The sequence below is a fragment of the Doryrhamphus excisus genome, chromosome 12, assembly GCF_030265055.1.
Source record: "Doryrhamphus excisus isolate RoL2022-K1 chromosome 12, RoL_Dexc_1.0, whole genome shotgun sequence".
In the NCBI taxonomy this organism is placed as follows: domain Eukaryota; kingdom Metazoa; phylum Chordata; class Actinopteri; order Syngnathiformes; family Syngnathidae; genus Doryrhamphus; species Doryrhamphus excisus.
In genome coordinates this window covers 14,864,223-14,882,215 of record NC_080477.1, presented here as the reverse complement: position 1 = coordinate 14,882,215, position 17,993 = coordinate 14,864,223, and the positions used below count along the sequence as shown (strand labels likewise).

The 17,993-nt window shown below is 39.6% G+C and overlaps 1 protein-coding gene across 10 annotated transcripts in view; it reads left to right on the top strand.

Moving 5' to 3' along the window:
- Positions 1-17,993, top strand: part of LOC131139316 (CUB and sushi domain-containing protein 1-like) — a 361,438-nt gene that overhangs the window by 266,921 nt on the left and 76,524 nt on the right. For all 10 annotated transcript variants that reach the window (XM_058088813.1, XM_058088812.1, XM_058088816.1 and 7 more), the window contains 6 exons: positions 2,226-2,352; positions 3,074-3,285; positions 6,191-6,382; positions 11,988-12,126; positions 14,771-14,958; positions 17,185-17,379. In XM_058088813.1, the coding sequence (XP_057944796.1) occupies positions 2,226-2,352; positions 3,074-3,285; positions 6,191-6,382; positions 11,988-12,126; positions 14,771-14,958; positions 17,185-17,379 (1,053 nt within the window). The remainder of the gene's footprint in view (positions 1-2,225; positions 2,353-3,073; positions 3,286-6,190; positions 6,383-11,987; positions 12,127-14,770; positions 14,959-17,184; positions 17,380-17,993) is intronic.

The window sequence follows — 17,993 nt, the reverse complement described above, 5'->3', positions numbered from 1 at the left end:
GTTGCTCATCTGATAGTTTTCCAGATGAAGCTCTTTGACCACAAATGCTCTCAACCCATCCTCTCAGCCTCTTTAATAGCTTACTGTTTATCAGATGTAACACATTCCTATATGGTTACTGATGCAGACCCCCCTGAATGCTGGAGTAAAGCCTTGCTCTTAGCATCTACCTTCATCACAAGAGAGTTTGGCACTACAAAGCTTGGAATTTCCCCCTCGCCAAGTCTGGCTTGCTCAGTCCCACTTGTTGGTGGGGTGCAGAGACACACTTCACACACTTTACCCATCATTCAAGTCGGATGTATGGGCCTGAAGCGACCAAGCAATGGGACACAGAGCGGAAGTAACTGAGATGGACAACACTGTGCCCACGAGCTTTGACTAAGCCAAGACACACATCACATTTTTGATCCCTTGACACTGCAGAAATCTCTGTATACAACACAGCCTCCTGCACAGCATGCTCTTAGGGTCCTGTCAACACATTATCAACTGTGGTTGCCATCAAACCAGTCGATCAGGATGTATAGTACAGTCTATAGTCTATCTATATAGTATAGATACCGCGCTCCAATAGTTCAGACCGGAATTGGTGACTACTTGACTACTGTAAGTTTTAATTCTGTAATTTTCATCAACCAAGTCAGCTATGATTTATTTGGCAAAGGAGACCTACAATGACTATTCACACGTGTCCTCTAGTAGCCACTCAAAGTTCACTGACTATTAAATATGAAGTTTGACTTGACTTTGGATGTGCATATTCAACACAGTAAGGCCTGTATGCATTCCAACATTGCGGGGGGAACTGTGTGGGCTCTTGGAACATTTTAATTTGGAATTCCCAAATCCCAAACCAGACATTGTCTTTCTCTAACCTGCTTGCACACCTGTGCTCTCAGAGGCAGGACATGGCCTGATTTGGTTGCTAATGGCAACTACAAAGAATAAAATAATGTGTGTGTGTGCATGCAGTTAGCTAATATACTGTATGTGTGTTTGTGTGTGTGTGTTTGTCCCCGTGTTCCTTCATAGTCATTAATTTGCAGCTGCTTTGTTGCTGCCTTATTTCAGGTAAGCCGGCAGCCAGGAGAATACTAGCTGGCAGGCCCCTGGGCTAAATACCTCTACAGCTACCACTGCATATTCCTCCTTTGTCATTCTTGTGGGTCATTTGTCACTTTGCCTTTATGCTTGTCTCTCTCCCTGTCTGTCTGGCTCAGTACAATGTCTGCTTGTACTGCCATGTAGATGAGGCGCTTTTGCTTTCTATACCATCCCCACTACCCTACTTTCTCAGATTTAGCAAAGGAGAGAAATGGTCTTAAACTGTATATGTGAGTGCCTGTCACTCACCTGTCTTTGGAACCACTCCTATCCAATCAATACAGTAGGTTGCTTTGCAGAATGCAGACTGTTATGACACAGATTAATTATCTTCATAGATCTGCTGGTTCATTAGATGACCATATGCCCCTTGTGCTACCACCCCGTCTTTTTCTCCTACTTGCTGCTATATTCAACTGCTCACTGGAATGAAAATAACAATAACAAGAAATACCACTTCCCCCTTGCGCATTGAGCATTATTTTATGCCTGGACTCGCGACACTCGTGGGAGATCTTTAGAAGAATAACAGATACTACAGCTAGTCATTCGCCAACCTTGGAAGTCTAAAGCTGGAGCTTAAGCAATTCAAGGTTGATTTTATGATACAAGCCTGTCCATACTGTTTCTCATTTAAGTCAACTTTCACACCTCTTGGTAATTTATAACAAAGTAAAGGAAAAGCCTCTTATTGAGTTGAACAGCTTAATATGGCTTTAAGAAGAAGACTTGGAGACAAAAGTTATTGATACCAGTAATCTGTTGGAGACAATAATAAGAATGAGTATTAACAATTCAAAGTATGAGGATTTATAGGCCTTATTGTCCTTAGTTGTTAATCTTAAAAGAGGTAATGTTTGTTCACAACACTTCAAACATTGTCTTGATGGATTAGAATTTGATTTACAACCAAGAAGGCAGTAAGTCAGCAAAAGCATCTGCAAAGTTTGTTTACTGTAATCCAATACAACCGTTGTGGTTTTCTCCCTCGTGGTTTTAAGATATATTTTCTTCTGTGAAACAAGTAGAAGCAAGAGTTGGTACCAGCTGTAAATCACACACTTTGGTGATTCAAGTGATGTTTGACGATTACGTTTATGACGATTACGTCCTTGCAGCTGAATGTGGAGGTCACATAACTGGAGCAGTGTCTGGACGGATTTTGTCCCCGGGATACCCTGCCCCATATGACAACAACCTGCACTGCACCTGGACTATAGAGGCTGATACTGGCAAGACTATCAGGTAATTAACAGGAAAGCTGGAAATAAACTAATCCTTCATTTACCGCTCGTTTATTGCAAATTGGTTCCCAACCCAATTGTAATAAGTTAATTCCACAAAATAGGATTCCTTATTTATAAAGAGAACATTTTTGTAGTTAGAGCACGGACAACCTGTTGACAACCTTCTAAATATTTTTTTTTACAATTATTAGAGTCCTGTGGACATGAAATAACACCCCTATAGTCATCTTTACACTTGCTCCGCCCCCGCTGCAGCATTCAAAACAACCATGTGTGTGGGACTTCCTGTCTTTGTATATAAGTTTTGCACCCTGCAAAAATGTCTCACCGGGTTGGAGCTTTAAAAAGCTTTAGGTAGGTGCAGCATTTGGGGATGAACACTTTGCAGGGTGTGGTGAGGCTCGCGATGTGATCATCCGTTAGGCAGCCCAACCCACTGTACTTGCAAGTGTGGGCAAAATTTGGGGATGAGTTTCGCCGAACAAATTTCATTGCTCCTCAAAATTCACAAGACTGTCAGGTTTTTATTGTAGCCATTAATTTTAGATAAGAGTTTTCTGCCAAAGGCACTGCTGTGTAGGTTAGTACATCATATTAGTCAGTATGTCACTATCTACTTTTCCTAAGTGTGTGTGTTTTTGGTGCATTTGATCATGGATATGACTTCATATGGAAACTATCAAATAAAGAACAATTGTTTATGTTGTTTTCTTCCTTAGTCTCCACTTCATCGTTTTCGACACTGAGATTGGCCATGATACCCTGAGAGTTTGGGATGGACCATCTGGACCGTCGGATGGAGGGATCCTTTTGAAAGAGTGGTCGGGTCCAGCTTTGCCTGAAGATATCCACTCGACTTTCAACATACTCACACTTCAATTTGATGCTGACTACTTCATCAGCAAGCAGGGATTTTCCATCCAGTTCTCCAGTAAGTAAAAAAATGGTGGTAAGTCACACTCTATATAGCTCAATTAAATCAAGAGGCAATAAGAAGCCAATTATTGACTTAACAATTAATTTAGCTAAACAACACCGTCAGCTGTCATTACACAGGCCTTCTGAGTTGTTGTAGATGTGATGTTTAGATTTATTTTTAAATGCAAATAATCCGGAATTAACACAGAATTTAATAGGATTTCCTGAATATATATAGTATATATATAAACTTTGAGCTTACAGATGTGCCATTTAGGTTCCTATAAAAGTACACCTTCTTTATACACCTATTTATATTTTGTCCATATATTTTTTAATTCAATTATAATTAGTCACCAGGATTCAGCCGGGGTATGAATAATTTTGCTGTCCAGGGTTGCGGGAATTACATGTGTGAAACATGCTTATTGTCAAGAAATGGAACCATATATTTCTTTACCTTCTAATACTCTGGTCCTCATGAAAAAAAAATGTAACCTGCACAATAACTTGCCCTTTCAGTGCAAGGATGGCCTTGCAGTTTTGAGCCATTCAACCCAAAAATGTCTCTGCCCCGTCCTTTTACAATCATCCTCCGTGTCTCTGAAATCCACTGTGGCAGCAAAAATCAATCACAAGCACACCAAGTAAGAAAATAGACGGGCAGTCAAGACCATTGTATTTGTACTTTTTCATGTCAGCTCACTCGCATAAACACACTCGCAATAACTGTGTTCGTAAAAACTACAGGCACACACTAGTACCTAGTCAGGGTGCTTGCATCAGTGGCGACACACACAGATGGAAAATTTTGAAGGGTATCTATTGTAACTAAAAATATACTCCCTAGTCTCTAAAACCTAGCTTTTTGTTTGTGTCCCTATGATGAGCAACCTCCCTTTTCATCTCCACTGCTGCAGACTTAGGCAGGAATCAAGTCACACAATTTCCACGGTCTTGTTTTTTTTTCCCCATATGATGCAAAGGAAAAAAAGTGCCTTGCAAATGTACGTTTTGGAAGCTTGCACAAGTTTCAAGTGTTCAGCATATGTAAACACATCGATTTAGGCTATGTGTCACTCGAAAGCACATGTTAAATTGTATAATACAGTACAGTTCATAGGAAAAAACAGATATAGTCAATGAATTGGAATGAAGCACTTAGACCTGCAATGCGGGGGAAGATGGATGAATTTATTGCCTGAATGGGAATATAAATTCTCTTTTGGGGGACTTTGCTCCCACATAATTGTTCCCCCATGGTGTATTTTAATCCATACATAGAAACCCATCAACTGCCATCCTAGTACATTAAAAACCGAGTCAAGCTGTCTCAGAGACAACAGACTAATAAAAGTGGCTGCAAAGACTTAGTTATATATACGGCATATTTCTACTATGTGTCTGTATATGCTTTTGTAGTGACATATATGTAGAGACATCTGTATATTTTAGGGGTAAATCCAGGAGTTTGTTTGGACATAGAATAACTGATTTGAGGCAATTTGTTCCTGCAAGGTAGAATACAAACATAATTCAATTTAGTCAGATCAGAGCTCGAGTTCGAGGCTACTCTAATGGCTGCAGCAATTTTTTTTTTAATTGTAAATAGATCCAAGTTCTTACCAACAAACATGGTCCACCATGCCATCACCCAGGCCAAGCCACAGGGGACATCATGGTGAGGCCTGGGAAGGTTGTCAAAGTGTCCTCCTGCCTTGGCACAGATCTTTCGCTTAAAAATGCATTGGATTTGTTCGAACAACAGTGCCACTGCGTAGGCATCCACATAGTTTAAGCATGTAAGGAAGTAAGCTTTGGTGAGGATGGAGAGAGATGCTGCAGAAAGGCTCAGTCAATAAGCTTTAGGGCTCCCAGCAGGGGAGCGTCTGAAAGTAGAGTGAAGTCGAGCAACCCAGTGCTTAGGTGGTTACAGTCAGTCTACTCCAGTTCAGTCTACTACAGGTCCACACTAGCACTGGTATTCTTGATCGCATATATTCTGTTACTGTGACAGAGTAACTAACTCTAATTGGGTCAATTATATTTTAATACACAGTGTACAGATCAGAAAAATAGTCATCACCAATGTCTCTACCAGACCCGTCACTATAGTCCGGGCCTCCTCAAGGGATCAACCTGAAGCGGACAGAAGTGTTTTGCATGCAATGACTACAGAATACCGTATATTAAGATGCATTTTGTTAATTATTGTCTTGACGAGTGATGAATATTCATAAGCAGGACCACCAATCCTCCTCATGTTAACAATAAATATTGACACTCGCTAATATGCTAATCAAAGCGAGGTTGTTCCATTATTATGTAAATCGCACCTTATGTTCCCCATGCTCATTTAACAAAGTAAAGGTGAGATGTAATAGTACACCAAATACATTCATATATTTTAGATTTACTGCACGATGAAAGTTTGCTTATCAATGTCATTGTCAGTGCATACATTTTGGAACCTCCAAAGTCACACCATCCATCCCATGATGCTGGTTGACTTCCAAGTTGTTCTTATTTCAAATCAGGTTCCCAAAGGAGATCATGTGAATTGACTCTGATGATTGAATTTAATGTCTTAATGGGAGTATTAAAGCTCCTATTGAATTCAATTCAAATTGCTGGTGTTATTACTTTATAGCAATATTTTTGGCATATTAAAAAAATATATACAACTACAACTGGATGTTGGCCTTTTTACTTATAATGGATCTCAATTTGCGTCACTGCTGTTATTTATAGTCAATACAACATTTCCCTCTGCATTGTCAATATGCTGACTGGAAGCCTTTTGGACTCACCACATAATGGACTATTGTGTGTCTCTAAATTGTAGTTTGTTGTTTTCAGACAGATAATATTGTTGTGTTGGAGTGTCCCTGTGTCAATATCTGTCTCGCATTGTGTAGCCACAACAGCAACAACCTGCAATGACCCTGGCATCCCAGTAAATGGCTCTCGATATGGGGACAGTAAGGAGCCCGGTGACAGTATGACGTTCCAGTGTGACCCTGGCTATCACCTCCAAGGCCCTGATACCATCACATGTGTCCGCATGGATAACAGGTTCTACTGGCAGCCTGATCCTCCAACATGCATGGGTAAGTGTACAGTACTCAATGAAATGAATTAAAATGTCTTCTTTTGATAAGATGAGTGAAAAACATCGAGTAAATTAAGTGTAAAGTTTGTCGATTTGCGAGTACGGTTTGTTTGTTCAATGTTATCCGAATCCTGCATCAAACAAGTAGCCCAATACCACCTGTGCATGGGTCTCAGTGAACTCTGGATCCCAAATGTGAACGCTAGACCAGCCAAAAGCCAAACAGCATGAAGCCTTCATTAATTCCAAATATGTAGGACAAAATGTGTCTCTGGTTCTGCTCTCTCTTTGCACGTGTGACATCATTGCTCTTCAAAAGTATATTTTATAGGCTATCTGTGGGATTGCAGCTGGTAAATATAGCACAATATGAAAATAACCTACATATCCAACCCATCATTTTGTTTACTTTGTTTACTATATCAAGAAAACCATAAGTGTGAACATTGCGAGCGGGATGGTCCTTTGACTGGTGTTATGTTGCTGTGCCAGATGGTCTCCAATATCACAGGCTAAGGTTAAAGGTCTACTCTGCCTTTTTCACACACTTTGAACCCTGCAGCTAATTTATGGATACAAGAACTACAGTTCCCATGATGTTTGGGGTGCTGATTCAGGAAGTACTGAAGTAGATGCTAATATGTTTTGAATTCTTACGCAGAAATCATGTTTTCATCTCTCAAATCTCAAGTAAATTTGAACATGTGGCGAATTATGACCACGACAGCTGTTGAACTTCGGTGGAAAACGTATCTCACGTCTCAATGTGGGGAGGATTGCAAGGTTTAGTGTGTCTTTCTATATATGTACAAATCTCTTTGCAGCATATATTCAGGTCGCTCAAATTCAGAATTTACAGTACATTATGTAACAGTGCAACATGATTGCTTAAGAATGAAGGCAGAAATAAACACTGTATTGTGTTCCTAGTTTGTCTCCTTCTGTGTCTGCGCATGTGCGACCTCTAAAAACACGGTGAATGTACCGTATACATGCTGCAGTAAAAATGCAAATACTCTACGATGAGTAACCCAATGCCATAATCAAGTCTGATCTGTCCTTTTTTAAGACATTGGCGTTCCATATTGTCAGAATTTCAAATTGTATCTAGTCAGAGCATGCCAATTTTATTTAAAATTTCAAGTAATACAACATATATATTGTACTTTTATTATCAATTCTAGTACATTCCATTCCATACAAAATCTCTTGAAAACAGACTCCACAGTAACAAAATGTGCCCTTATTTTTGCTGCCTGAATGTGGATCTTAAGATATGTCAGGAGGAGAAGCAGTGACTTGAAATAACTCATCAGCAGGCCCCCACAACCCTGCAGATTTGCTACAGATGCTCTTTTTTATAGATCTCATCCAGTTTTATGCTCAAGTGTCCAAGGTGATGTTTGTTTACTGAAATATGGGCTGGTGAAGCTGGGGCTGTGGGAAGATAAATTTTTCATTTTCTCACACAATTAGTTTATGTGCTGTCTCCGCTCCACATTGAGTCATTTTTCTACTTGTGTCCTGACATTTTGATCACAGTCTTACATGGATTAAAACTGTTGACTAAAAGGAACTCCAATTAAAAATAGGGATTTCTAATGATATCGGCTGACTGATATTGATGTAAAAATGAAATATCGGTAACAGCGTTTCTGCCGCTAATGATAATATCGACGTGCAAGTGATGATGTGCACCACGCAGCAAAAAGCTTGCTACCTGAGTATGTCTGCACTGTGGAATTATTTTATACTCACGATTTAAAATATGAAATTTGCAATGAAAGGAGGGAGTAAGGCGTCTTCCATGTATACTTCTAATATGTTCCTTTCACGTGACTTGTGACTTGCTGAATGAGCTTGTTTCATTTATTGTCTATTCATTCTTAAGTTACAAAGTTTGAACTTTACCTTCTTCTTGAAGGATGTTGTGCCACATATAAATGTGTAGCTTTCCAAATTAAGAAATTGCCAGCATTATCTAATTGCATTCTAATTTGTGAGGTTCTTTTAGTTGACTATTGGTCGTGATTTTTAGCGTGGGCTGTCAAATTCATGCAGTGAAGCTCAAACTGACTAAAGTTTTAGCATTATGTCACACAGATAAAGCTCCATTATCAATGTTCATGAGTGAGATTGGAACCTGATGTGAGTTGGATTGGGTTTTGAGGGATTACTGGATGACAGGGTCCCTCATAGGTGGGATAAATCTCAGCACAAATGGAATGGTGCACGTTTTTAATTTTTCCACAGAGAAACTGTCAGCTGTGCAATCACTTTTATATGTTGCTCAAGTAAACAGCACTGAGTACATTGTAATTGGATTTCGGAGATCATAGATTTATAAGGAAATGAATATGCATAGCCCCACCTGAAACTCATTCTGGGCAGTTGAGAAGCCGTGGTAGGAAGATGATGATGATGATGATCTTTGCAGTGAAGGGAAAACTATTGTTGGTAGCAGTGAATAGAACTCTTCTATAGCAGGGGTTTCCAAAGTGTGACACAGTGAGCCCCATAGAGAACACAATGCAGCTTTAATAAACCTTTACTTAATTTGCACGCAAAAAAGTATCAACTCAGCACTTTTGTTTTTGCTCCCATGTTTCATGAGATAAATTCAGATCCAAAACTTTCTATGAACACAAAAGGCGTATTCAAAAAGTTCAGAAATCTGTGTTAGGGAGCACTTCTTCATCCATCCCATCCATATTCTACCCTTTATCCAGTATTGGGTCATGAGAGTAGCAGCCGAAGCAGGGAAGCCTAGACTTCTCTCTCCCTAGCCACTTCGTCCATCTCCTCCTGGCAGATTATTGTACAGGTGTGTCTTAGGTTGGCTACAATAAAAGGCCACTCCAAAATGTGCATTTGTATTTTACAGCACAATGCCACACATGTTGCAATTGTTGAGGGAGCATGCGATTGGCATGCTGACTGCAGGAATATCCACTAAAGCTGTTGCCTGTGAAACAAATGTTTGTTTCTTTACCATATGCCGTCTCCAAAGGCATTCCAGAGATTTTGGCAATAAATCCAAACCTCACAACCTCACGTGTAACCACACAAGACCAGGATCTTCATCCACCACCTTCACCTCCAAGGTCGTCTGAGACCAGCCACCCAGACATCTGCTGCAACAGATCATTTTGCAACTAGAACCAAAGAATTTCTACATAAACTGTCAGAAACTGTCTCAGAGAAGCTAATCTGCATGCCCGTCATCCTCATCTGGGTCTCGACCTGTCTTCATTTTGGAGTGCCCTTCTATTGAGGCCAGCCTAAGGCACACCTATGCAATAATCATGCTGTCTAATCAGCATTTTGATATGTCACCCCTGGGAAGTGGATGGATTATCTCGCCAAAGGAGAAGTGCTCACTGACTCATATTTACACAGATTTGTGAATAATATTTGACATAAATAGGCCTTTTTTGTACACATACAAAGTTTTACCTCTTTGATTTCAGCTCAGGAAAGATGGGATTGAAAACTAATGTATTACTTTTATATTTTTGTTGAGTGTGCTTTAATTAAGTACATTAATGAATTTAATTAATTACATTAATTAAATGATTCTGCTGTATTGCAACAAATTTTCCCAATATGTGAACTACGTGCAGCCTTATTTGGAGTCGTTCTGATTACAGTATATATTTTGTATAATGTTGCTACTATCATTAGTTTGGAGTGTGGAGGACATTAATTACACAACTGTTTAATTTCAGCTCATTTGGAGTCTTGTGTATTTATATTATGAAGTCTCAATCCGGTCATTCTATAACTCTGCTACGCCACGCAAGTGTATGTGCTTGAGCATGGAATTGAACCAGGCCACTCCTGTGCACTCATACGATTCAACCTTCAGTCTTTTAGGTGTTAAGTGGGCCCAGACACTGAACGGTTGCCCTAGTGTGAGTACGCCCTAAAGGTGCTTGCTGTCTCAAAATTGACTATGCTATACTGGTGAAGGACATGATAGATATTGATGCAGAAAATAATTCAGGTACTTTCGGATGTCATCAGAATTTTTTTGTGATCTAATGGGTGCAGAGCTCCGCTATTTTTACACTACGGGTGGCATCGCTCCACAGGATGGCTTCAGATTGGTATCAAAATGGGTTGATTTACACCAGTGGTTGCACCAATGCACACAGCAGAGTCCACATGGTAGTGAATTTAGAGATTAGCATGCACCGTGCTTGGGAAGGTCCGCTCGGTTCCGCATGCATTCTGTTCGGGCTTTAGGTTTTCTCATACCTTCCAGGAGAGGCCCACCCTACACTTTGAAATCCACTGTTCGAAAACTACAATTCAGATCATTGCTCACTGTCAGATCCTAGTTTGTCTATTTTTTTTAATATACAGTATCATTATTATCACCGTCCAAGCCACCTGCTACCAAGTGCCCAGTTAATTTCTGCAACCCACTCCACATTGCATTAACACTCCACTTCTGCGGTTGGTTTTCCACCCTCCAACTCTCAGGTGTGCTTTCCTTTATTTAGTCTCAACAACTCCCTCTGACACACTTGATTTCCTCACAGAAATAAACAAGTTATTCCCAGTCTGTATTTCCTTCTGCAATCATCAAATGCAGGATGGCAGAGTCAGTGCAGGGGAGAAAAATAATTATCCAGAAAGTTTTCTGAAAGGCTTGTGCAGACTTACTGGTCCAGCCTACTAGAAGGAAGTACCGAACTGCATGAGGTAATAAAAACATAAAATCACTTCAATATTATGACGTATGCAGTCTATGATATAAAAACTGCAATCCGATGTTTGGTCAATTTGTCAATTCTGTGTACAGTCAGGAATATTTAACAAACAAGTACACACCACAAAGAAACAATGTGTACAAAAGTGCATTTTTGTATGCAATGTTTTAATGTAATGTTTTTTTAGTTATGTTTAGTTATGCTTAGTGTTCAGGAACACTGGGGCATTGTGCATGGTTTTCATCCGTATTATGGCATCATTGCGATTCCTACGTTTTATGCAAACATGGCTTTCTTCCTCCACTGACTTTCCACAGCTAAAATCACCTTGTGTCTTGTCTTTGTTTCTTTGTGGTATTATATATCTCCCGGGAGCAGCATTATACACACCAGTTTATATAGTGAAGTGTTTGTCTGTGTGTGGTTCAGTCCTTTGTTTGTCTCTACTTCACCGTTGCTAATTCATTCAAACCCACCCGCTTCTCCAGGACTCTTCTCCAAGTCTTCTTTCTTGTCTGTGCAATGGTGCCTGAATTGATCGCCGGTGCTAATAATTGTCTTATTTTGTTGTTGCAGGATAACAGGACCACCAGGGGGATTTTTTTTTTTTTTACTGCTGGACCAGCCACAATCCGTTTCAAAATTTCACAGTCTTTGTCTCGCCTGTTCTTTTTACCTGCTGTGTGCATCTGTGAAAGCAATATCAGTCATCCACTAGGTGTTCTTCTCTCTCCTCAGCAACCGCAGCCACACCTCCCATCAGTACCTAACCCTTTCTCTCCTGTGCTAATATTTGCGGGCGAGGATGCTCACTCAAGGGTGATTCTCCCTGCAGCTCCAAAGGCCCAAATGTTCATCTCTCTATTTTTGGGGTTTTCTCCCTAGCAACCTGTGGAGGTAACGTCAGCAGTCCTTCTGGAGTGATCCTGTCTCCAAACTACCCTCAGCCTTACCCTCCGGGGAAAGAGTGTGATTGGCGAATCCGAGTCAACCCAGACTTTGTCATTGCGCTCATCTTCAAAAGGTAGGCAACCCAAAATATCCGTGACCATGGTGGCTTTTAATAAAAATGTAACTGTCACATGCATGCTAAGCTATCCACCTGCAAGTGGAATTCTGTGTCTGCAGAAACACTTCTGCTCGTATTTCAAACATGTGATTTTAGTCTTGAAATATTTAGGCCTAAATAGGAGTGCATATCCTTTTAGCTCCATTTTAGGTTTCTTTTCAATATTAACACGTCCTCAGATTTGGTCTCTGAATGGAATTGTTAAGAATTTTTGATGCACAGGTACATTCGATTTAGATGAAAGCGACATTCAATGTTTTAAAACCAAAATTGGCTGGGTTGAAATGTGAAGTAAAATTAGACTGTGCACCAAAGATCTCGCTTGTTCTTGTAATGCCAGCAGTTGTTGTGAATTTTTTTGATCAGGTCCTTGGTGAATTGACTACATTTTTTCACTGATTGATCAAAACATTCTTTTCTTTAAGGTGTTATCCCTCCTTGACCCCAAAATATCATTTTTTCACCTACTGATGATTTCAGCTTGTGCAATAAATGTCTATGTTCCTGATAATTATTAATGAAACGGAGTGAATACAATGTTGTGGGAGTGGCGTGGCATGTCTCATCTCACTTCTGCGAGTCTGTAATAGAAGTCCTAATTAGATTTGTTGTTTTGTGAATAGGGTGTGTACTGCAGTATTGAATTCCTATGTGTAATTAGAATTGTGTTGGATAATTTGAGCTGAAAGAGACCTCTATCAGTAATGAGACAAATTTGTTTTTGAAGGAAATAAAACAAACATAACATTTTTCTAAGCTCAACGACATCAAAACACATTTTCTCTCAAATGTTTCGTCAGAAATCATACAACCGATACAAACTAAATAACTGTAACAAAATTGTAGCAGTATAATCTTTACCTTCAAACTATATATATATATATTTTTTTGTTATTTATTTATTTATTTTTTTACTAATTACAGCAAAACCTCGGTGGTGTTATGTTATTGAAATCCATTGCTCCATGACTAAATTAGCATATGTAATGAGTACACTGACCTTTGTAACTGGAATGCTATGCTAAGATTTGATCTTTATTGAATGTGAGCGCTCTGTCTGCATTTTCATTTTATGACATTTATACTAAGAATGTGGCGCTCAAGAAAAATGTATTGGTATGGATCGCTTTTAATGCTTTGTCACTACCAAAGGGCTTATGTTCCATTAAGCTCTTTCCAAATCAGATATGAATACAGAGCCTTAGCATTCACAGGGCTTACGTTAACTTTGCAAATGATTGCATTAGGTGATTACAGGCAGGTATTATCCGATAACAGATGATGTTGTCAGAAATGTGCCAATACCCATTAAATGAAAGGTTCAAAAATATCAAGCTAGAATTTAAATTACCAGTATGTGCAAATCATTTATCAAGAAAGGTGTGCTGTGCATATTGCATTAGCTGCACTCTGTGAGGAAGTTGGTGATGTTTAATCATTTAAATCATTTAAAAATATTTTTTACATTGCATTGAATCAATGTCCAGTCCTCCAAAATCTCCCGACACCGGTCCGTACTGCCAAGATCCACCGACCAGAGGATCTTGTCACTGTAGTTTTCGAAACAAATGTTGAAATATCGTTTTCATTAACCCAGTACGGTGTATTGTCTTGTGAGCTGAGTGTATCGTGACACCCCTATTTATTTGCTCCGACTTGGGACTGGAATGACACTCAGTCTAGCTCAGACCTCACTGAGGACAGTGATGGCCTCTGTCAAATTCAAATCAATAACACATCAACAGAATAAAAATGTGGACATAGGAATATTGCTTACAGTGGAACATTTTGCTTTTGCTTCCACTTTGCGTTTACACCTGACACGACACATGACTTTGAATCAAACAGAGAGAGGGTTGGCTTAACTTGACAGGTGGGGAATCAGAACAAAAGTAAACATGTAGTATGTGTATTGTGTGTATTTTGTTTGTGTGTTTCATCATGTGTGCATGGCAGGTGGCTGCTAAGACATAAAATAGTGTAATTGCTGTCAGGGTTTATTGCTAATATTATAATTTATATGTAAATTTGCTCAAATCTATGTAAATGTGCACAAATTGACTGACTATTTACATCCATTTATAGGTTTGAGTTGGATTATTTTCAATACTAAACGAAAGATATGAGCCTCTCATAATATCACAGATTTGGCTAGAATGTTGATGTTACTAATATTCAGTGACGTGCAGTGAGGTTCATGGCTGGTGAGGCACTGACTCCTCATTTGTGGTTTCACCTAGGTTCCGTATATGAAGTTCATGCACGCTATCATTCTGCAGGAAAAGTTCTGATACTTTGTTGTAAAGCTATGATCACCTTCTGATGAGCATCCAAGAAACGCTTGCGTCAGCCTCATATTAGGTTTCCTCTCTGTATTTGATCAGGAAATGTGCAATGTCAGTTGTTTTCAATATTTTAAAGGGTTAGAAGCATACAGAACATACATGTATAATATAGTTTAAGGGGAAATATTCATATATATTTTATCTTAACATGCCTCCACTGACCACGTCACTGTCAACGTGATGGCAAGGAGATTATATTGTATGAAAGTGTCTGTTTTAACCATAATTTTCTGTCTGTGTTTTGCTTCTGTCAGTTTTAATATGGAGCCCAGTTATGACTTCTTGCACATCTATGAGGGAGAAAACTCTAATGGGCCACTGCTGGCGAGTCTCCAAGGTAACCAGGCCCCCGAGCGCATCGAGAGCAGTGGTAACAGTCTCTTCCTGGCATTTCGATCAGATGCCTCTCTGGGAATGTCTGGCTTTGCCATTGAGTTCAGAGGTAAAAGCTTTGTCGTTGCATCATTGCCTTTTTCTCAAATAGTACTAACATTTCATTGGTAAGGGCTGAGATGTATCATGCAGAATACTGACTGCCTAATAGTACAGCTGGAGTACCACACTACTGGTACAGTGGGCCTTTGCAATCCAAACACAGTCCATTTCAGGAATCTGTTAGATCTTTAGAATTAGTACAACAAAATAATTAAGTCTCTGGCTTATTACTGCAACTTTGTGGTAGTGGTATTAAAAAAGTTTTTGCCCCCTTCAGATCATCAAACAAATAAAATTATTACTCATAACTGAACACAAAATGCAGTTGTCAAAGGAAACGTTTTGTTATTAAGGGGAAAAAAAATCAAAACTTGCATGGCCCTGTGTGAAAAAGTGATTGTCTCCTAAACCTAATAACTGCTTGGGCCACCTTTAGCAGCAACAACTGCAATCAAGCATTTGCGATAACTTGCAACGAGTCTCTTCCAGCACTGTGGAGGAATATTGCCTCACTCATCTTTACAGAATTGTTGTAATTCAGCCACGTTGAAGGGCTTTCAAGCATGAACCGACTTTCTACAGTCATGCCACAGCATCTCAATAGGATTCAGGTCAGGACTTTTACTTGACCACTCCAGAGTCATTTTTTTCCACCTATTCAAATGTGGACTTGCCGATGTGTTTAGCATCATAGTCCTGCTGCAGAACCCAACTTAGTTTCAGCTTGAAGTCAGGAACAGATGGTCGTTTTTGGTAGACAGCAGAATTCATGGTTCCATTTATTGTAGCAAGTCTTCCAGGTCCTGAAGCATCAAAACAGCCCCAGACCATCACACTACCACCACCATATTTTACTGTTGGCATGATGTTTTTTTTTTTTGTGAAATGCGGTGCAATCTCTATTTCACACAGGGCCATATAGGTTTGGATTTTTTGCCCCCCCCCCAATAATTGTGTTGTCATTCACTAGCATTTAAATTGTGGATGTCATTGACTTGATGCACTGTATCCTACCTTGACCATTATGAGTGTTTATATATGGTGATGATTTAAATATCAATATGGGGAGGTATTATCTGCAGACTGGCTAATATTTTAAGATGCCAACTCTATTCAGTTCAGCCTCACATCATGAGGTTTTTTTCAGCTGAAAGGGCATGATGTTCCGTGTCAGCCCATGAGTTGTTTGCCTCCACAGATTGTGACTCATCCTGGTTTTACAGAAGCTGCTTGACTGCCGGTGATTTAACAGCTATTGTCAAAGTGAAGCTGATTATTACTTCACTGCCTGACTGCAGACTAGATCTCCTCTGTCAAGTTTTATATAAAAAAATGTGTGCCTCTCACTCCATTTATCTGTAATTAAAAACGATTATCTCCCCCTCTGTTGTCTGTCTCGCCACGACACCTCACACCTCTGTACTTTTGTCATTAATTCACTACCTTTCATCTGCCATCGCTCTAATTAAAATGCAACCTTAATCATCTCCCTCTTTCACTTGCGTCTTGCCTACCAGCCCCTGCTCCCATCTCTCCATTTTCTTTTTTCTCATTCTTCATGGGAAAAGCAAACAGCCCGGGCCAACACTGAGTCATTTAGACTTTGACAGTTTTTGACATTGTTTGACTTCTACTCCATCGCTCTTGCTTCTTGTCATTTACCCCCATTAGGCCCTTCCTCTTCTATGACAACATAGAAATGTAAGAGAGCGCATATCTCATATAAAGTGTTTGTTTCTGTCACATCTAATCATATCACCAAATACAGACTAAACTACATAGTGCTGGCTTGCTAAACTCAATCAGGAGAGGAGTAAAACATGATTTACATTAATGAAAGCCTCCATTAGTGTTCTTTATTCCTCTTTAGTCAAGACCTGTCGCTTGGTTTTGATAAAACTGTTACTACTGCAACATCAAGCACATCTCTTCCCCTGATACGCCATTGGCGGTTGCTCATGAATTCCATTTAATATGAAACGGTCCATGCGGTGTGGACCTCTGTCAGTTATATGTATATCTAAAGCTTGGCTAGATACTATAGCATCCGGTCTAATTACATAATATACAGTATAGTCAAGTCTTGGACAAGAAGACATTTAAGTATACCATTGTCACAGACACAGTTTTGTTTGATTTTATTTGATTTCTAAAATGTTTTGACACAAAAGTGGTTATAGTCCCCTCATTCTACCCCAACTTCATTTCTCAAGTCTCTTTCCTTTCTCTACAGAAAAACCGAGGGAGGCCTGTTTTGATCCTGGTAACATTATGAACGCTAGTCGGACCGGACATGATTTTAAACTGGGATCTCAGGTGTCCTACAACTGTCACCATGGCTACACAATAATGGGCGGGGAAACCATAACCTGTGTGATGGGGCGTGATGGGAAGCCGGTGTGGGATAAGGCTCTACCGTCCTGTAAAGGTAGGGCTAATTCATGCACAACCACATTGTTACACACTTTGTCTTACCAAGACATTATGTACAATTCCATGCTTTGGTCATGCTTGGATGAGACTTGATATCCCTGACCTCAACAGCATAAAACACATTTGGATGAAGTATAACACAGAGATATATACAGTGCATAAAATGTAACTTTATTATTATGGTTATTGTTTACCATGTCATATATATGGAAACATCTTTATTATTGCATATAGCTTATGGCTATGTTGGTGCAGTGCATGCAATTGTCTGTGTTCTGTCCCTATTCTGGTGTTATATTCCTAAATTATGGTCCAAGTGATGTGTGCTTTATTGTGTGCATATGTGGTGTGTGTGTGTGTGAGTATAAATCGGAGACAGATCCTGTCAAGGATTGGAAGCCTAAACTGTCACAACTGTCTATTTGATTAATGGCTGACAGAGCCAAAGAAGTGGCACCTGCCAAATGTCCATTTGCACTGTATTTGTCATATGAAGTGTGTGTGCATGTGTGTGTGAGCATCGAAGTCACAAATATGAAAGAGCCACAAATCAGTGGTGGGTAGCAATAAAGGAGGGATTTTAAAATGAACACAATAAAACACTTTTAA